This window comes from Artemia sp. Qi Xiang Cuo, chromosome 13, assembly GCF_049724085.1.
Source record: "Artemia sp. Qi Xiang Cuo chromosome 13, ASM4972408v1, whole genome shotgun sequence".
NCBI lineage: Eukaryota > Metazoa > Arthropoda > Branchiopoda > Anostraca > Artemiidae > Artemia > Artemia sp. Qi Xiang Cuo.
The window spans coordinates 32,919,678-32,941,635 of record NC_142806.1 but is presented as its reverse complement, the minus strand read 5'-3'; the positions used below and the strand labels follow the sequence as shown (position 1 = coordinate 32,941,635).

The following is a 21,958-nucleotide window of genomic DNA, read 5'->3' as shown; positions in this document are numbered from 1 at the left end:
ATATACCTGTAGAAAAATAATACTTAATAGATTTACTAACCTTATAAACAGTCACAGCCTTTAGCCCCCGCAAATCCCTATCCCCCCAGGAGGGACTATAATATAGTGACTCTCCATATTTACCCTCGCTAAGTTTTGTCCACTAAGGACCAAGATTAACAAAACTGAAATGAACAGTTTAACAATGAACATATATACGAATAATTCAAGGGTAGTTGCTAAAACAATTAAGCGAAAGTTAAGACATTAAGGAGAACAAATGGATAATCTTAACATCTGCAAAATACTCTTGCCCTTTGACCTGAACATGTTTCAAAGACCCTGAATCAAAAGATAAAATAAAAATAAATTTTCAAGCTCTCTCTTTCAATCAAACTCCTATAGGACGCTGACCTAGTAAAGAATATCAATAAAACCCCAAGGAAAAGGGACTACAGATGAAATGGGTAATATTCACATCCAAATTACGAATTCCCCCCCCCTTTTTTAGTTGCGCAGCACACTTGTGCGGCCTGTCCGTAGCCTAACGTATAGTGCCGCGAGTAAACAAAAAAAAAGAAAGAAAAAGGAGAGACTATTCAGCGAATACTTTTTAGGATCATCTTAAAAATAAAACATATACCTGTGAAATTCTTGATAACACCATACCTGCGCCATGTGGCACAACCACTATCACGAAAAAAAAGGAATGCCGAAACTTAATCAATGCAAAAAAAAACAAAACAGCTAAACGTAATTATTAGCACACTTTTAAGCGAAAATAGGGCCAACCCGCCAATTCCTAATTATTAGCCCCCAGAATAGGGATAAAATGCCTTACGACGACCCAGAAGGGTTGTGATTGAAAATAATCTAATCTATGATATAACAAGACTGTCACATAAGACAATCCCTTGCGTGTAATGATCTGGTTTTCAAGAAAACTTAAATCAATCAAGCTTTAGACAACGCGTTTTGATTTGATTCCCATGTTTTTCTATAGCATTTCCAACGCCCTTATAATAAAAAAAAATAAAAAATTGTATCTTGTGGTGAATTATTGCACCCAAATTGGACTAAATCGGTCTCAACCCTTCAGCGAATACGCTACAAAACGTAAATATATCTCAATTTTCATTAAAAAAAAAAAATACAAGTAAGATTAAAACTATTACATCGTGTCAGATCTTTCCTTAGGTAAACCCGTATTTAATAAAAAATGCCTCCGTGACGTGGTGTAACTCCGCCATGAAAAAAAAAATAAGTTGACACCTGAGTAGTAAATAAGTCTACCTTTAACTCGTTCAAGCGGGAATTTTACTTTAACTAACAAACTTTTGTATCCCACCAATTTAACATTATTTTAGAGTATGCTAAAATAGGGAATTTATCCTTGCGTAATTTAAAAGGAATTAAGTAAATAGCAATGCGCGACTCTTCACACAATTTAACTTGAGCCAAATAGCAATATTAAATAGTTACCAAAACAAGCAATTAGGAACCAATCGCATTCAATATAAAATAAATTAATCCCTTTAATTAAGTATGTATAAAGCTGCATAAAATAAAGTAATAAATATTTTAATCAGATTATACGGAAATAAATAAATTAATAGTTCTATATAAAGCATTATTAGTACCACATGTACTTCACACGGTAAAAAAAAAAAAAAAAAATTTTTTTCTTTATTTCAAACAATCAAACTCAAAACAAAGAGAAGCATACTCTTAGCCGAAAAATCAGTAGTAACATCCCTCACACTTCGAAGGGAACAAATTTTTTTTTTCGGCACATAATAAATGCATAGTAGACATAGCAATTCTGGTTCACAAAAAACAAAATAATACAACAATTATTGATCAACACTATAAAACAACTTAAAACAGTATAGAAAATATGATTCAAAAATCCACATGACGTGTGATAGTGAAAAAGGGTAGGCACCCAACCATAGAAAGTTAGAACCAGGGATGAGCATGGTGTATATTATCCCACCATGCAATCACTTGACTTTCACCCCCTGTAAAAAAAAAACTCGAAAGACAAGGTTGGAACAAAGAGTGATCCTTAGATTAACGGCAAGCCTAGTGTTTTATAATTTTATCGCACGTGAGATGACAAGAACACTAGAGCACACTAGACGAAGTGCCAATCTGGCCTTCCGAACTTTAGTACAATATATCCCATCAACAATGTATAGCTCGTTGTCTGAATATATTGCCGACAATATTTGGTACGATCAAGATGATAATAACATAACTACAATTTGGCCAATTAAGTTTCTCTCCATATTAATAGACCAAGGACATATGTTAAAAGGTGAAAGCTTTCTTAAAATCCTGTACGTCAATTGTGTAAATAACACGTATCTGAATCCGATAAACCCTTCAACGGGAGCAGCAATTTTTCAAGTTGCCCCAAGAGAATATAAAGACATAAAGAAAATGACCCTGAATCTCTTCCAAGAAGATGAAAATTTTGGAAGAAAAATAGTCCCTGGATTAGACGTAATAATACGTGAGCAACTATGCTGTTGCCAATCACACGTGAACTTAAGTTTCTCCGTGGTAAAAATAATAAATGACCCATTGTCTCTATCTCAGTTGTGCCAGAAAGTCATTCGTCAAAATATGCGAAGGAATGACATAACCACCACTCTGGAAGGCCTGCACCTCCCAAACCAACTATTAGTGTATTTAATTTACCTAAATATACCTGAAAACGGTAAAAATGATATAGTATTTTAACTCCAATTTCTCACCCCAAATGTTTCTTCATGGGAAGATTATCAACTTCTGGATATGCTTAAATCTCCAAATTCAAAGGCGGCACTGCCGGATGATGCACCGATAATGAAATTAAAACCCAACCTCAGTGGGAGAAACTTTATATATAAATAAAATTTTTAAAATGAATGATGACAAAACATTAGAAGAGTGCCTGAAGAATTATAACCATGACAATCGATGCGGGGCAATAAATTAAGGATAGACAAGTACGGTATTAATATCTATGTAACTGCGAATTAATGTAAATGTCACAAGGTCTAAATACATTATCAATATATTGACGAGAAGGTAGTTTCTCGAAAGTCTCTATACTTTTAAGACTATAACGCGACCGCAAAGTCGTTAAACTAGAGTACGGAACTTTAGGGTAGCAACTATGTTCGAACATACAAATAACCAGGTGCAAGGTGGCACCGGTGAAAAAGTAGTTCAACCTCAACCTGAAGTTACCTTGTTTTTCACTCAAAATTGGTTAATATGAAGCTCAGATGACTCGAATTACGGTCGAATGAATAAGTACCCGATGTATTGAGGAAATGCCGGTGAAAAGGTAGTTTGACCTCGACCTAGAGTGTACCATGACCATAACCAATCTTGAAAAAGTTAATTAGACAAAAGTCAATAGAAACTACCTTCTTTTGGCCATTGTTCTGAAATGTTCTGAAAGGACAAAATAAAGGAATGGCTAAATCAATTATTGATACAGAGTTTACATGTATTAAACATGCCATAGAAAATGTTATATACTCAGCTGCAATGATCGTAGTGAATAAATCAGGGGAAAAAGTTTTCGCGAAAAAAAAAATGGAACGTCAAATACGATTTAAGATAATATGACGAAAAATCGTATAGTTTCGGAATACGATTGGCAAATAAATCCAAGTATCGATCCGTAACAGGAAAATTGGGAAAAAACACAATGCGAGAAAGGATTAGTACCTTCAATATATTTAGAAGCCATGTAGCTAACGATGTTAGCTGTTCGCGTAATAATGCAATCTATATTCGAAACCTTAAAGAAAAAAAAATTAGGAATGGATTACATTGCAAGATAAATTAACATATATTAATTTTAGAATTAGACAGGAAGGTGCGATTAACAAAGGCCATGATAATTTTCATTGTTCACGCAGTGGCCCAAGACGTCATAAGGCAGGGAATCATACCTAAGCATGGGAACTACCCCCAAAATAGTCATAATGCATGAGAAATATGAGCTCTCCTATTCACAAGGAAACCGAAGATTATCACATACGTGGAAACGATGTGGAGCGTCTTCAGCTCCTTCTAAAGGAATAATTAGTCATTAACGAGACTGAAGCTCAGTAATTCCTCTAACCATGAGGATTTTGTTGATCCAATTTATGGAAAAATTACGAGACCACGGAGACAGGACCCGAAGAAAAATCACATTGAGCCAAATGAGATGCAAAACCTAAACCCGGAACTCCCAGATAGCCCCTAAGCAAAAAAAGTAAGGGAGGACATGATCGAGTGAATGAGAATAGAGGTCCTCATTCGTGCCATGTCCAGTCCCAAATTTTTCTTTTTTATTTTTGCAGACCCATGCGGTTGCAAAAGACATATTTCTTAAGCGGTATGAACACGCATAGACAATAAAGATTTGTAAATTTATAGTAGACCAAGACCTCTCATATAAACCATATTGCCTACCTCGCAAATAATAGTATAATAGAAAGGTAAATGTTAAAGTCGATGAGCGTTGAATAATATTTAAAATGTATTGAATATTGAATATGTGCCAAATGCACATATGTACATGTATACACATTGTCACTTATCATTTTTCTGATGATTACCTTATTTATATGATAATAATCTAATGATTGCGGCAACATGCATGAAAGCATGAAATCTGCCCTTATTTTCTTAGCGTTGCGTTTAACTGTACCTGTACTAAATTGATGTTATTAATACCACTAATCATGACTATTATTTCAAAAAATTGTCCACGCAGAATATTATGAAAACCGTATGTTGTTGTTATATATGTTTTAACTTATGTAATTGTAAAGAGCATATGATTCTGCCCAGATATTTATATTCTAGGAAGCAAAGTCAGTGCAGATTAATTATGGTGTACCAGCATGCAACACGGATACAACCCAGTAGCATCTACTTTCATCATTCATCAACCACCGACAAGTACTCACCAAGAAAATATCTGAAGACGATATTCTGATCACCAATCCAGATCACCAGAACACTGTACCAGGTAATTTTACCTCAAGCTGTGCCGGGAACCAAGGACCCTATACACAAATATATACCTGAATCAATGATTACCTAAAGAGCTGCCTCGACCTGTCATGTCGTAAAACTGCATAAATACCCGTCAAATCCTTAGACGGCAACGGCCTTAAGATTTAATGTTTGAAACACCAAGAATACACCCAGAGTCAATCCCTCAAGGACTATGTATCTTAAGCACCACATTAGAGACAATATGTTAAACAAGACAAAAGGTTTAAGTTTTGACTATCAAATTATTGTTAAATGTCACAAAACCAAACCATCCTCCATGAAATGAAGAACCAATCATAATCAATTTTTGTGGGAAACACAAACTGTACGTGCTAAAGTTTTTCCCAAAATGAAGTGTTCAGAAAAAAGAACCAAACAGCTATTACTATTTTCATCTCCATGTTAAGCCCTCAATAATCATGAATTATTTAACTAAAAAATCAAAGACAATGCGTCGAGCAAAGACACTTAAATCAAGTTACAATCATGCCCTAGTTAATGTAAATATCCTAAGGCAGCCCATAGTCCAAATAAAAAATGGATTGAACGAGAAAAATTTACGGGAAACACAGACTGTACGAGTATTTGATTTTCCCGGTCAAACCGTGTCAAAGAAGAGATACCCAGCTAGCGACCAAGATACCCATATCATGTAATCGAGTCCCTAAGGTTTAATTACCTAGTATACGTGTAAACTAGTCTACAACATCAACCCATCATGTATGACATAAGAAAACACATAGAGCTAATTTCGTGCATACAATCATACTTGTGAACGACACAAGCGACTATTCAAAGAAACGAATGACAAAAAGCGAAACACCAAGAAGACAAACCACGAACAATTAGCCAACCCAGTAATTAAGTGAACGGAAGCCCAAAGTAAGAGTGAAAACGTATGTGAGTAATATAGACACGTAGAATGATGAAGTAAGTGTGAAATCTTATGTATCTAGCTAATAACTTTAATGAACATAAAGAGCTTTTCATAAAACAAGTGAAAATCAATGTAGATTACATAAGCTCAGTTTCGCAATCAGACATTAATATTAAAATCAGTTAATGTATCAAGTTTTTTCTTGCAAATTATTTTAATTTTAGTGTGTTAAAAATTTAGATGTAATTAGATGTTTTAGACGTAGTTAGATGTTTTGGAAGTCAAATACCTATCATACCAACATAGCGTCAGTTGAAAGTATAAACTAGCATTAGAAGTAGCAAATATGTATCACGTTAAATAACGAAAGAATTACAAAAGCGGAACGTAACTAGTTGGAGCCATATAGGAGTATTAGAACATCGGGTGAAGGAATTTTAATATTAGGTGAAGGAATAATAATATAATCGTACCTATGTAACGTCAGGTGGAAGTATAAATTAGCATTAGAAGTAGCAAACATGTACCACGTTAAGTAATAAAGCAATTATTAGTGCCGAACTTAGATTAATTAAAACCAAGTAGAAGTATTAGCATATCAGGTGAAGGAATAAAAATTTAATCGTGTCATTATAGCGTCAGGTGAAAGTATAGTCGAGTATTAGAAAGACAAAATGTACCATTTTCAGTGATAAGATAATCGTATCAGGTGAAGGTAAACTTAGTGTTAGGTGGAGGAAATAATAATTACTATATAATCACATAACCTAATACAAAAACTCTTTGGCCCCTTCGCCAAATCGAGTGAGTATGCCTTGGACTTTAAAAGTGATGTTGTCACATTTATATTCTATTAGAGCAAAAATGTATATAAAAAAAAAAAAATATATATGAATATTATCAAATTACTAATTAAATTAATTATTAAAAAATAAATTCTTTTGAAAAAAAAAATCAAAATAAAATTGGAAAGTGTGGGGAGAGCATACAACGATGAGGACATCGTTAAAGATGGGATGGATGATATGTAATGGGACAGATTCTCAAAAAACATACATCAAAATTCCCCAATTAAAGTTACCCCAGTAAAGTAACATCACCCAAGAATGTGAATCCGAAAATTCGAGTAACCTACAGATCAAACAAATATCAAGCGTTCAATTTAAAATACCGAAATAAACGCAGTTAATTAAACAAAAAATCTTTCCCACAGAAAATGTAACAAGTAAATTCGACTCCCCGTCTCCAAAGTATCCAATAAATACTAGCTTGATCAAATCTTATACGACAGGTGACTAACACCTGTGTTCGAATAATAAGCGCTCGAAAATACCAAACTGTCAAGAGAGTAAGATTTACAATACAAAAAAATAGTCACTCGAGATGCAAAATATATTTGCTTGAGCTAATTGCATTGTTCTGGAGACTAAATTTAAAACTGGTTATCGTAGTGAAATTAAATGGTATTATCCTTTAATAACTTTCAAATAAATAAAATATAAGTCTTCTTAAAATTAAGCGACACCCTGCTGGGAAAATGTTACAATATAAAACTTTGATCGTTCGAAAACATTCCAAAGTGATATCTTAAAAGTCATAAATTAAGCAACACCTGCTAGCAAAATATTGCAGTGTATAATTTTTAATTGTTAGAAAAATTCCAGAGTGACATCTTAAAACTCATAAACTGTAATTAAACCCAAGTAGCTCATTGGTGCAAGCCAGTACAAGAGTAAGGTAGGACAATTCGTGCAGCCAATAAGGACTGAATAAATATACTTTTAGCAACGCCTAAACATAACCTCCGGCATAGTTGCAGAGGATAGATAGTTAGAACTTAACAATTTTGCGCGAGTCTTTTAGAGTCGACTAGGAGTCTTAGTTTGGAGTTCAGATTGGGTCTTACACCAGTCTTCAACCAGTTTCTTACCATGATTTTGTTGTAATGAACTTTTGAAGTAACATTTCACCAGTGTACAAACTTAGTGTTATTTCGTCTCAGTACAATTTGTTGTTGGAGACCTGTGTTTCCATTTTGTTAATTCAACCAAGAACTCTGCGACTATTATGTAAGTACAATAAATGCAACATTATTTTATTTTACTCTCTTGTGTTAATATTTCTCAAGCTCGATAGTCCTTGTGGCTCCACTCGCTCCTAAGGGAAACTGAAACTCATCAATCTGATTCCGAGTCAGTATGACCGTATAAAGCTCCCTACATGTACTCCTGGATTAAGCTCCCCACTCTAGAAGTTCAGCCTCCACTCAGGTAAGCCACTTGCGGACCGCTAACCAAGAGCTTAACTAAATTTCCCATTGGATAAATTAATCGGAAATTCTCAAAAAAGATATAAGAATTAGTCGTTTTGAAAACCCTCCCATTAGAATTAGCTTTAACTAACCAAGCTCTGCGATCGCAAATATTAAAAAGGAAAACCCCCCCATTAGAATTGTCCCTATAGTTTCTTTATAGTTTCCTTATACACCCACCCATAAAAAAAAAAAATCATGCATACATGCTTGACTGACATTCGTTATAATACATAACACTTTTCAAATTAGCCAATTCAATAATCTTTATCTACAGACAATTTAATGTGTTAAATTTACACTCGGTCAAACTAGCCTAAAAAAAATTATATAGCACATAAACGCTCAAAACTGTTTTTGTTTCATTTGGCAGCATTGCTAATTTCCTTAGAAGCGTACGAAGTAAAATCAATTAAGCGTTTTGAATGCTAAACCAAAAATGAAGTGAATTTAGCCGATTTGTCTTCTTGATGGTTATCGGAAGTACCAAACACACAGTGCTTCCACTATGTCGGATTTTTGGCCCTTTTGTCAGACAAAAAAAAATTTGTGCCAGTCGTCGGAATTTTGTGGGATTTTTAATAAAAACGAGTTTTTGTTGGATTTTTAATTGTTCTAGATTTTTTTTTTTTTTACTGAAGAAGGATTTTCAAACTACCAAAATGGGTGGACCATTCATGGCTAGGGCATGTTGTGCGGATGAAGTATGACAGATTGCCGAAGACTGTCCTTTTCGGCCAGCCGTCTAGGGCTAAACGGAAAGCAGGTTGTCCTTGTGTTGGATGGTAGGACGTCATAAAGAAAAATTTAAAGGAAATGGGAACTTTCTCGGAGGGTGTAAAAAGGGAGGCTTTGAATAAATTGGGATGGAGGAGGAGCATGCGTAGCTGTGTTGGCGTCAGGCGGCTTGGTGCTGCGGTGAGCTGTTAATAGTAGTAGTAGTTCTCTTAGTGATTAAAAAAAAAAAAAAAACCTATCACTAGTTTAAGAAAAGCGAAAATTTTGAAAATTTGTTGCAGTTTTGTTCTGCAATAAGGAGTTTGAAATACAAGTAGACCTCCTTGACATGGTTGGGTGTTGTGATGGGAAAGCGGAAACCATTTTCAACCTTATTTGCGATGTTCTTCAAGATAAAAATATGCCTACAGAGAACTGGGTTGGATTCTGCGTGGACACATGTAATACTATGTTTGGGTGTGATAAATCGGTTTTGAGCAGAATCAAAGACAAATTCCCATCTGTGATGCGTGTCAAGTGCAGCAGTTATTCAATTCATTTAGTTACTTCTTATGCTTGCAAACAATTGCCAAATCAATTGGAAAATCTTTGTGACACGGTAGATAATCACTTTGCCAAATGACGCTCTGAGTTCGAATTGCACCAGAAGTTTACAGACACCCCTGTCCTGAATGTGCTTGGCCCAGGTCAGACACGTTGGTAGTCTCTTCGGATGTGCGTTGAGCGACTATTGCATAATCGGGATGCGCTTAGTAGCTACATTCAGGGTGTAGCAGCTGAAGATCCAACTCAAACGAATGATAGGGCATCGCAAGCCCTAACAAAAACCACTGCTTCGGATTCAACTTGAGTTCCAGCTCTATGTGCTGGAGCTGTTTACAGATTTTAATCTTCTTTTCCAATGTGAAAAATCTTTGTTTCATTATGCAAAATGAGAGGTGGAAATACTTCTAAGAAATCTGACCATGAATTTGATGAAGACTAGCTGCATTAGATCAACCTCGCCATTAAATGTCGACCCTGACAAAGCAAGTGAATACCTTCCAGCTGAAGATGTGTACTTGGGGATGGCAGCTTACGAGTCTCTTCAAACCTTGCAGTCAAATCTGAATACAAAAGCGGATGAACGTGAAGTGAAATTCATCTATGAATGCGCTCATAAATTATATGTGGAGGCGGTGAAGCAAATCAAGCAGCGACTCTCTTTTGAGGACGAACTGTTTACGTTGTGTGAGATCCTTGACACTACGAAAGCTTTGGACATAGGTGCAATTGATCTTCTGCAAAAGATTCAATAGGATATAGTGCACCATCATGGGATCGAAGAAAGATAGTAGAGGAATGGCGAAGTTTACTGCTTTTTGATCTTCCAAATGTGACAGAGGTATGTGATTTTCGGCGTCACGTGGCTTCTATAAAAACACCAAATGGTACTCAGAGGTTCTCTAACATAATCAGCAATGTCCAACACCTCCTGACCTTGTCATTTTCGAACGTTGTAGCAGAGCGGTTCTTTTCCAGCTTGAAAGATGCTAAAACAGATCATAAAAACTTGCTCAAAATTGTGACCCTTACCTCAATTATGCAGGGCAAGTTTGGCATGAAAAGAAAAAGACGCATGTCCCATGATTCAGAGGTCGATGCTCCCCTCTTAAGACTAATCAAAACTATAAAAGCCAACGCGACGGCTGAGGAGTGTGTTCAGTGTAGTTAAAAAAGTGCAGCTAAAAAAAGGAAAAAAGATGATGAAAGTTTGTTTTGTATTTGAGGAAAACAAGATTTTATAGGATTTTTTTTTAATATATGAGGTGAAAAAGAATAAAAATGAGTGTGAATAAGGTGCGAATATTTTTTTATGGTAAAGATATATATTTTACTATTGAGGGAGGAGGAGCTGTATGACAGACAGTGTGAAAACTTGTCTTGTGGGAAAAAAAAGATTCGACAGAATATTGTCAGATTTTTCGGTTGGAGTCAGAAATTTGTTGGATTTTAGACCAGTGTGGTGTCGGAAAAAAGTCAGATTTTCTGTGGTCGGGTGTCGGAATTTTCAGACTTTTTAAACTGACCGATCGGAAATCTGGTAGGAAAAAAAGTGGAAACACTGCAAACACAATGCAAATATTATACTTTACCTTCAACAGCCGTATTTCTATCTAACAACAGTCCATGACTACGATCATAGGTTACTAGTTTCTTTGCCTCTACATCATAAAACCTCATGCCTGGAATGCAAAATCCAAATGTTTCTCTGGTCCCACGGTACTTTTTCTAGAAAAAAATAAGGATGGTGTTGAAGTATATCAGTAGAAAGTAATAATTATCATTTCATGTCTTTTTACAAGTCACAAAGACACATGCTTTCTTCTTTTTTCTTTTTTTTCAAATAAATTTTTAATCTAAAATTAGGGATATGAATTTCCTCAAAATAAGTTTCAAATTTTTCAGATATGCTCAAATTTTGTCTTCTGCTTTATAGTGGATTTTCCATGATGCTGCAAATGACCCATCGATCGTCAAAAAGACTCAGATTGTTCTTTCTTTGCGAATCTACTGAATATTTTGCAATATCTACGGTTTTAGAGAAAGTTAAAATTTGAAAGTGAGAGTCCCCTTGTACACAGGGAGAATTACTCTCTCCAAAAAAAACATTATTGCTTAAGAATAACCTGTTGTTATTCCCCTGCCCGATCCAATGTAATAAAAAAATTTAGCATATCTCAATGTTTGTTTTTAGTTGTTTTGTTTTTCGTTTTTTCACCTATTAAATTGGAAATGCTTACTTCTTCTTTGAGCCTCTTTTCGACACTGGCATTCGGATCCCATGTATGTTTTCCTATTTTAATGTCGGCGATACAAGGATTGGAATAACCATCAACCAAATCTTCCAACTTGAGAAACTTTCTGGCTAAAAATAAAAAAAAAAGAGTATCTTTTGTAAATTAATTTTTTCGTCTAATTTTATCTCTAATTGTGGATATACTTATTTTGAGAATTTTTTTTTATTTTCCAAACATGCGGAATATTTTGACCAGGTATGATTGACATATTATTCTGTGTGATTAATTGCACCAGATAGATTCCATCTCGATCAACAAAAAGTGAGAACCATGCCTAAAAGATGGAAGAACCAAGATAAGAGCGAACCCCATTCCAGATCATACCTTGATGATAGCAAGGCTATGTCTCAAATTGAAAGCCACACAAAAACATCAAACCAATAAAAAAAAACCTATCAATTCTCTGGAATACTCTCACGCAGTAGTCAGTCAAAAGCTTGCTATATAGCTTACGAACAGGTTTGAGAGCTACAGTTGGATGTGTGATCCACCGTGGAGACAATCAAGAACACTCTAAAAGAAGCCAATGACCAAAGAAAAAAAAATAATGGGTACAAACAAGACGGATCCTTGTCAGGCACGTGCACATGCAATTATTTGGAGGTTTTGCGCCTTTTTTGCAGGGGGGAATATCGTCATAACTCCAAAAGGCAGGTTAGTTAGGCAAAAACTAGAGGGAATATGAAAAATTCGTAAACGTTTGGATTTTTGAGCAGGGGGAGTGTATGCGTCAGAAGGCCCTCACCCTATGTATATACCTGATCTATCAGACAATTTTAAAGAAATATATTCGTTTACTCTTAGTTAACCCACTCACTTCTAGCTATGAAACTAACATCGGACTATACTTTGAGGGGGAGGCTCTCTTCCTCATCCTGTCTAATGGGGAAGGGTTGAAAATCCGTTCGCATCCTTACATATGTCTATGTAACAAGGCGCAATATTTGGGAATATAAATAAATGTTTATGCGTGATTAAAAGAGTCCAAACAAGTGTCGCAAGCATTTTCGATAAATCTAGACAAAATGAAAAAGAAAAAAAATAGCAAGAATGATTAGAGGCCCCACCCGGTATATCGTTTGATAGTCCAGAACAGACTCCAGAGAGCAATTTGAACCCCCAAGAAATCCAAGAATCTTTTTTGTCTGTGAATCTTTTTGCAAAGAAATACATTTATTATAATAGCATGATTTTTGTAGCCTTCTAGAACTATCTAGGTCCTCAAATTATTTTTTTTTATATACTCCTCGTATATTGTTTTAAAATAATACAAACGTTCATTAAATTAATTTTTAAATAAAGAAGATATACAATATTTTCTTAAGAGACACCACTCTGGTATTTGTCTTCCACGATACAAACAGATCAAAATCGTCAAAATTTGGACGGCTGTAAAGCCGAAACCAAAACGACAAGCGAAAAATATAGCATGGTTAAGTTTATCCAAGAAAGGAGTAAACGTCGGAAGCCTCATTAAGACCAATGACAAGGGGTTTGTCATGGCCTGGTTGATCTTACATGGAGTGATATTAGACCCCATGTGAAATCAAGACCCTTAATACGAACTGAATTTTTTTATGACTATCCAGATGCGGGATTTCAAACTGAGAATTTTCAAAACTACTAATATTTCAATGTCAATGCTTTTTTAAGCCTATTAGTTAAGTAACGCAGATGGAGACATGATGATAAATACTTTACTACAAGAAAATGAGCGTTAAGGCCAATGGGGGGCCAGATTTCCAACCCCCTCCCCGTGTAGGTGTCTAACGAAAATTGAACCAAATACACACAAAAAAACTTTATGACTACTTGCATTCAAGACAACGATAAACCTGCCAAGTTCCGTGAAAACTAATATCATAAGTGTCATATTTTTTCTTAAATCGGAGACAGAATGACACATAACCAAATAACTTTAGATTGGACCTCAGATTTTTCTTAGAAGCTGCCATGATAAAAGAAAGAACAGTTTTTACCAAATGATAGGGTTTGTGGATTTTCGTAATTCTCCCTTATAATCCCCTCATTTTCAATACATAATCCTTAGAAAATCGTGAAAACACATTTTCCCAGGGAAAATTTTCCGCAGGGGAAGGGTAACTTTCAACGGGAAGGAATTTTCCGGGAGGAATTCTCCAGTGTGGAATTTTCCAGGGGAAATTTCCCGGGTTAATTTTCTGCACGATGGGAGTATTAAGGGGGGGGGGGATACGACGGATCCCAAACTCAATACTTTCATATTTCGTTCATTTTCCTTTCATCTTCTGAAAAAATTTAACTTAAGATCTAATTGCTTTTCAATGTTTGACAACAGTAGATGAAAGGAAAAAAAATTAAAGGAGCTGAAAAAAATGAGAATGATTGGAACCGAGTTTAAACGGGCAAGTTTGATGCTCATTCTACATAATGAGTTGACATTTTAATGTGAAGCAAAATTAACGACAAGCGACATGACATCAGCAATACCCCAAAAGCTAATTGCTTCTTATTAATAAAAAACAAAATCTTGAAAAACTCGTTTTGAAAATGGACTAAAAAGAAGAAAATAAACCTCTTTTTTCGAGACTCAATAAATACAAGTTAAAAAATGGGGCGAAAAACAGATTAAGCATTTATCTAAAAACAGAAAAAGCATTTAACACATTAAACATGACAAAAATATTAAAATTGCTTTATGTTATAAACGCATAAATGAAAAAAGTCGGTGAGTTGAGGAAACAGGTTAAAAGACCAAGTTATGTGCCAAGCTCAATCTGTTTTGCACCTCTCGTTTTCACTTACATTTACAGATTCTCGAAAGAAAATTATTTTCTACTTTTAAGTCTAATTTGAAACTGTGTTTTATTTTATTTTTTGACGTTTTAGACTTTTGGTTTGATTATCACGAAGTTATATTTGTCCTTATGCAAAAATATATACACTTCCTATTTCTAACTCCTGTGCCCTTTTGGTTTCCAATTGGAAAGAGTTTGATTTCAAAATGTATTTAAGTTCCTTAAAAATTTATCTTACCTATGATCCAGACCTAAGTTGTGACAAAACCGCGAAAAAAAGGCGCAAAATACAATTAAAACATATATATATATAAATATATATATATATATATATATATATATATATATATATATATATATATATATATATATATATATATATATATACCGTATATGATTATTTTAAACTCATTTTCAAAATGAACTATAAAATTGGAAATGATTTTGTTCTCGAGAATCTATGAATATAACTGAATCAAAGATAGATATCAAATCCAGATTAGATTATCAAAGATTAGATATCAAATCCATCAAAGTTCTAAATGAAAAAGGTCACGGCGTTCAAGATAAGAGTTAAAAAGATAAAGTTATGTATAGCCCAATCCGTTTTGCGCCCCTCCTTTTTACTTAAATTTACAGATTCTCGAGAAAAAAAAATTACTGTTGAGTCCATTTAGAAAACGATTATACAAGAGGGAGAAATTTTGATGTTTTATTATTGCACTGTCATTGGAACTGCATACACTGATAAAACTTGGAAGTAATTTGAACATTCGGGTCCCTGTATATAAACAATACACAGCAAGATCACGGTTGAGTGATGTTTGGCTACAACAAGCTTGGTGCGTATAAAAGCTCCGCCCATATTTTCTTACGGTCTGCCATCAGCGATCCAGTGTATATTACCCTGGAACACGTATTTTCGCAAAAGCTTTCTAAAAATGCCTTTGGAACCAACTTGAGACTTCGAAACCTACTTGTAATTCCTAAAAACATCTAATAATGACATTGCACTACTAATTACCGATTTTCATATATGTATTGAAATAAATTAATTTACAATTAGATTCTTTAAAATTTAGTGTTACAAAGGTGAAGCCAAGTTTCGCATTTAAGAGAAATCTGACTTGTCTACCCGTGAAAAAATCTAATGTCGCTTATGTTTATAAGTTCTCCGGAGCACTTGCATCTCGCTCCGGCTTTGTATAATGGTTGAGATAGGGAATGATCTTATTGTCTATTATTTAGACACAATGATTCGGATTTTCGGAAGTGGTCCGAAAATGGCTCACAGACTTATTTGAAGAAAGTACAAACAAGTCGTAAGTTGAGGAAAACGAGTTGAAAAAAAAATAAGTCAGTGAGTTGAGGACAACGAGTTAATAAAAATGCAAACACAAAGTAGCTTAAATCTGCTACTCTAAGGGTCTCCTGAAATCCTACATAACAGGTTAATAAGCTTGATTGATATTTTAGTAGTAAGTGATTTTGGCGCCAAGCGACTAGTTATTAGTAAAAAAAAAAAAAATAGCATGTTCCTGCTATTCCAAGGATCCCTTAGATGATATACATAGCATACTATTCTACGAGTCCCCTAGAATCTTACATATTAAATAAATCTTTAGAATTAAATTAGCCGTGACCTATTGCGTTATTTCCGGATAGATAAGAAAACTAGCATAAAAGCTATTCCAAAATAAGGTTTAAGCAATGCAAGATTTTGAACAGCAAAAAACGAGATACTTACATCCAAATGGAAAGTCTATATCAACTGTTCCATAATAACGAGGAATGAACGTTTTAACTAAAGACTGGATAGAAAATTCATCTTTATCATTTAAAGTCTCATAAAAATTCAATTCCCTTGTTCCTTTATCACCAAGCTGAAGTGGCTTTAATACATATCCTTCCGAGTGCTTTAGTAAACCTGAAATTACAAAAAAAAAATTTAAATTCAATTTCTTAAGTTTTATGTACTTATTTGGGATTTTCCTACAGATAACTTAGCAGCAATTAATTTCATTGGTTGGTCAGGAAGAAAAATTAATTATTAAAAAAGCTCTTAAATATCTTACATGAGAGACGGTTTCTTATGCTCTACAGTTCGCTCATATGATTGCTCTAAATCATATCTGCACGTAGAGGAGTTGGAAAGTTATGTGCCTCTATGATCCCATATAAAGTGGACCACCTGTCCTGGGGAATTAGTTAAGCTTTGGGATACCATATATAATCAAAAACATAAAGAGATGGGACCTTTAAAGCAAATATTTGTTAGTAATGGGACGACAAATTGGAATCGGAATTGTGATAATCGTGGTTTTGAAAGAATTTGAATTGAACAGGGAATCGAGTTAATTTTCCAATTTTTCCAATAATTCCACTTTATAGTTCAGCTTCTCGTATATTTCTACCTAACGAAAAAAAAATCAAAAAAAAAATCAGGCGAGCTTGATCAAAGTTATTCATATAAGAGGAAGGCAGATGTAAAAATCATTAATACTGATGTTGAGGAGATTCTTCCTTCTTCCTATTGTGCTAGTTGTTAATGATATTGACTTACTCATTCTTTTCCAATTGATTCCAGCAAGATATATTATTCTTCAAAAGCAAAACAAGGCGTTACAAGTGTTGCTTGGGATACACATGATGAAAACTAGCTTGTGAATAAAACTCTATATTTCTGTACTTTTCTGCCATACAGTACATGGCTCAATGACGCTGTCTTAATAAAAAAAAGGGTATTAAATGATGTATAATACCCCGACGAGGATAGGCTGGGTATAAAAGGCTGGGGCTGTTCTGGTGTTGTGAAATGGTTAGGGGTCGCCACTCTGTCAGAAGATCCTTTCTCCGTCCCTATCCCCGACAGGGAAATCTTGCTTACATGGCCTCACAGTGGCATCAGGGAGGACTTTTCACGAGTTTTCCTAACATAAACCATGGCCGCTAACAGTGATGCAGGGTGATTTTGAGGAGTTGCACCCCTCAAGAAAATTATAGCCAAGTAAACACCACAACATTTGCACTGGATTCTGATTATTGGATAATTTTTCTGGGTTTGGTCTGTTTTGGTGGGCCTTTTTGGCTGAAAAACCTCTTTCTAGCTAAGCTATCTATTATGGGTTGCTCCCGCATAGTAGCATAATATTTGTAGGCATGGATATATAATGGGTTGTTGGTAATAGCTTGAGATTGTCAATGCAGGATTTCGGCTCTTGTTGATAGAAGAGTATCGTCAAGTGCGGAAAAACATGTTGTCACCAAGATGGGCAAGGATTGCACAAAGCCTCCATTCATACTGGAGGTCCCAGGGACTTCTTGCTGTCCGGTTCTAAGCCGGATTAAGCACTTGAGAAGATGTGTTAGTCCCCGTCCAGCGCTGGTTCTGGGACCATTGCTTTTCCGTAGGCCATAATAATTTCAATAATTTAAAGAATATGAAAATTACAACTCGGAATGTTAGAACATAAAAGAACAACTATCGTATCGACATTTTGACTGGCAGATTTAGTCGCTTCGAACTAGCCTTAGTAGGACTTTGGGAAGCTCATATCCTAGGCATAGGAAACATAAAAGTAGGTGATGCAGAATCTATTTATTCAGGCAGGAAGGATAGGGTGCATAAACAGGGAGTATGGCTCATTATGAATAAACATGCTGCTAAGTATTGTTTAGGTTGGGCAGGTATTAATAATAGAATGCTAGTTGCTCATTTTATGACTAAAAAAATGCAAGGTATCAGTCATAGCAGGATATACCTCTGTAAAACCGACTGATGGAGATAGTACTGACTCAGATGAGTTTTACTTACAGCTACAGGAACAGAAAGACAGGGTCCCAGGTAGAAATAAGGTAGTTTATTAGGGGATTTTAATGCCCAGGTCAGTCGAAATAGGGATAGGTGGTATCATAGCCTAGACAATTTGGTGTAGGAAAAGAAAACAGTAATGGTTATAGACTGCTGCAATTTTGTAGGTATAACAATCTAGTTATAACCAATATAGCATTTGGTCATAAAATGACAATAAGTTAACATGGTTTTCACATGATGGTAAGACATCTAACCTTATTGATTATGTTATTGTGAAACAGAGACTGGCAGGATCGATACAAGATACTAGGATATACAGGAGTGCTGCTGTTGATGTTAAAAGTAAATATCACCATCTACTAGCGTCTACGGTTAATCTAAAGCTGAAATTTAGGAAGGTTAAGTACCTTCTGGGAAGCTTTGACGTTGGTAGACTCCAGGATGAGATATTGAGAGAAATTTTTTATGAACAGTTGAATACTAAACTGGAGAGTTTAAAATTTGACAATGCAGAAGAGGGATGGAATAATTTTAGGGAAATAGTTTGTGAAATCGCTGATGCTGTCTTAGGGAAGAAAGTTAGAAATACAGCAAAGAATATTAGTAAAAATGCTGTATGTTTAATAGAGAGAAGGAGGGGTTTGTACAAAAATTATTTGAGTGATAGATTATATGAAAATAAGAGGAATGTAAAGCACGTGATAGAGAGAAGAAGGTAGAAGGAGGGGCTGGCACAAAAATTATTTCAGTGATAGATCATATAAAAATATGATGGATGTAAAGTACGAGAATAAAGTATTAAAATGTGAATGGAAGAGATGTGAAGGGGAGGTCATGGATAAAATTACTGAAGATCTGGAACGATGCAGCCAGACAGCATAATAGTAAAATGTTTTGCTGGCATGTTAATAAATTGAGAGGGAACAGTCAAACTGGACTTTTCCCAGTTACAGATATGATTGGGGCCACAATTAGTGATAAGGAAAGCATTAAAGAGAGATGGGCAGAAACATTTTGAGAATCTGCCAAACCACGATAGAGTTATAGGAAAAGATATAGTAAAGAATGAAAAAGTTTGTGACACTTTGGATGTGAGGGAAGATTTATTTTGTGAGGAAGAATTAATGGCAGCATTAAAAGGAATAAAAAAATAGGACCCGAGGTGTTTATTGTGTGGTAAATGAGTTTTTGTTTTAAATATAGTGATTATGAAGTTATAGATAAGTTACTGAAAATTACGAATATGATTTTGAAAAAGGGGAAGCACCTACCGATTTAAGGAAAACTCTAATTAAACTCCTCTATAAGAAAGGTGATAAGAGAAAGTGTGGTAGTTATAAATGCATTAGCTTGGTTTCTGTAGGAAGCAAATTACTTAGTGTACAATGACGCTTTTTAGACTTAGAGATGCTGTAGATTAAGTTTTAGGAAAAGAGCAGTTTAGTTTCAGGATGGGGGCAGGATGTGTTGACCAAATTTTCATTCTTAGATTAATAGCCTAATTGAGAAGTGCTTGAGCCATCAAGCCCCTTTAGTCCTCAGTTTTATCAATTTTGAGCAAGTGTTTGATTCAGCTGACAAAAAAGCTTAAGCGAGGGTCCTATCTTTGCATGGTATTAAATAAAAAAACAAGTTTTTTTTTAACTGAAAGTAAGGAGCGACATTAAAACTTAAAACGAACAGAAATTATTCCGCATATGAAAGGGCTGTCCCCTCCTCAACGCTTCGCTCTTTGCACTAAAGTTTCTTATTGTTTTAAAAATAAAGTTGCAGGACAGAGTTAAACTTTAGCATAAAGAGCAAGGCGTTGAGGAAGGGACAGCCCCTTTCTTAGCTATACGGAATACTTTCTGTTTGTTTTAAGTTTTAATGTCATTCCTTACTTTCAGTTAAGAAAACTTCTTTTTATTTAGTTTCTCAATGTTTTAAAGTTAACGCAGGGTTTGATTTTGGTTCACAGTAAATAAACAATTAAAATGGAATTTGCATATTCTCTTTACTTTTTTTGGTTAAATGGCTTTCTCGAAAGTTGTTTAATTTTATTTACGAACGTTTTTTAACAAACTTCTATATTCGTATATTTTTATTACGTATATTAGGGGGTTCGCCCCCTAGTCAATACCTCGCTCTTTACTCTAAAGTTCGATTTTTTCCCCAATTCTTTAAGAATGACCCCTTAATCACAAAGGCCGTTAATTAGAATAAATAGCTCTTATGAAAGTACTAAAAAAAACCTTACCGTAAAGAGCGAGGAATTGAGTAGGGGGCAAACCCAATCATATACGTAATAGTTTCTGTTCGTTTAAAGTTTTTCAGTTGAAAACTTGTTTGTTTTTTTTATTTAATTTCTGATTTTTTTTTAAATAATCCTGGGAAATTCGGCACCCCCTTCATAGCAATGTCCCTTCTCCCATGAAAAATTCCTCAGTGGAAAGATCTACACCTATAACCCCCGACCCATCCCCCCCACTACCAGAAAAAATCCCACGACCAGGAAAAATCTCCCTGAAAACTTCTGTATACTTCCCAATAACCAATACGATATGTAAACATTGGGCAAGTTCATAACTTGCAGCCCCTCCCCTGGGGACCGTGGATATTAAGTCATCCTCAAAGACATATTTATTATATTTTTCGACCATGCTAAAGAAAATGGCTATCTCAAAATTTTGATCAGGTGACTTTGGGAAAAAAATAAGCAAGGGAGGGGGCCTAGTTGTGCTCCATTTTTTTGGTTACTTAAAAAGGGCACTAGAACTTTCAATTTCCGTTTGAATGAGCCCTCAAGCGATGTTCTAGGACCACTGGGTCGACACGATCACCCCTGAAAAAAAAACAAAAAAGCGTATTTGAAATCAGCACAAAAATCTGATTCTTTTGATGTATCTATTGGTATCAAAATCCGTTTTTTAGAGTTTTGGTTACTACTGAGCTGGGTTGCTCCTTACTTACAGTTCATTACCACAAACTGTTTGATACCAGATAAATATACTAAAGTGATTAGTACTATGTACAAGAATTATAATGTTGCAATTAATGTAGAAAATGAGATTAGTAGGTGGTTTCGTATTAAACCTGGAGTTAAGCAGGGTTGCATCTTATCCCAATTTATATGGATCATTTTTATGGACTTTGTCCCAAGGAGGCAGGAGCAGCAAAGGCAATGGGAGAATATAGAATCAACTGGGGAAGTAAAACTCTCCTAGACTTAGATTATGCTGATGATTTAAGCATCCTAGATGAAAATGTTGGCAAAATGAATACATTTCTAGAGGTTTTGCAAGTTCAGGGTCCAAGAATAGGTTTCAAAATTAACATTAAGAAGACATTATTGCTAAGAATAAGTTGAAGAGGTGATGATGGGTAACAAGAAGATAAATCAAGTGGATAGCATCACTTGTACCGTAAGTAAAATGTGATATATTTAAAATACAAAAAATCAAATTCCTTTTTCTAAAGATAATTCCGACAGAAATTAAACGTCCCCTAATTGAGTTCAAATACCGTTCCCAAGAGTCTAAATTCTTAATCATCAAAAAGAAAAATTGCATTTTAGCTTCAGTAAAA

The 21,958-nt window shown here is 34.9% G+C and overlaps 1 protein-coding gene across 1 annotated transcript in view; it reads right to left on the bottom strand.

The window, feature by feature from the left end:
* The window catches only part of Ipk2 (Inositol phosphate kinase 2), a 59,631-nt gene that overhangs the window by 18,003 nt on the left and 19,670 nt on the right, over positions 1-21,958 (bottom strand). Inside the window, exons 2-4 of the mRNA XM_089098721.1 lie at positions 16,325-16,504; positions 11,744-11,868; positions 11,096-11,231 (exon numbers count right to left, since the gene is read on the bottom strand). Coding sequence (XP_088954847.1) covers positions 11,096-11,231; positions 11,744-11,868; positions 16,325-16,504 — 441 coding nt within the window. The remainder of the gene's footprint in view (positions 1-11,095; positions 11,232-11,743; positions 11,869-16,324; positions 16,505-21,958) is intronic.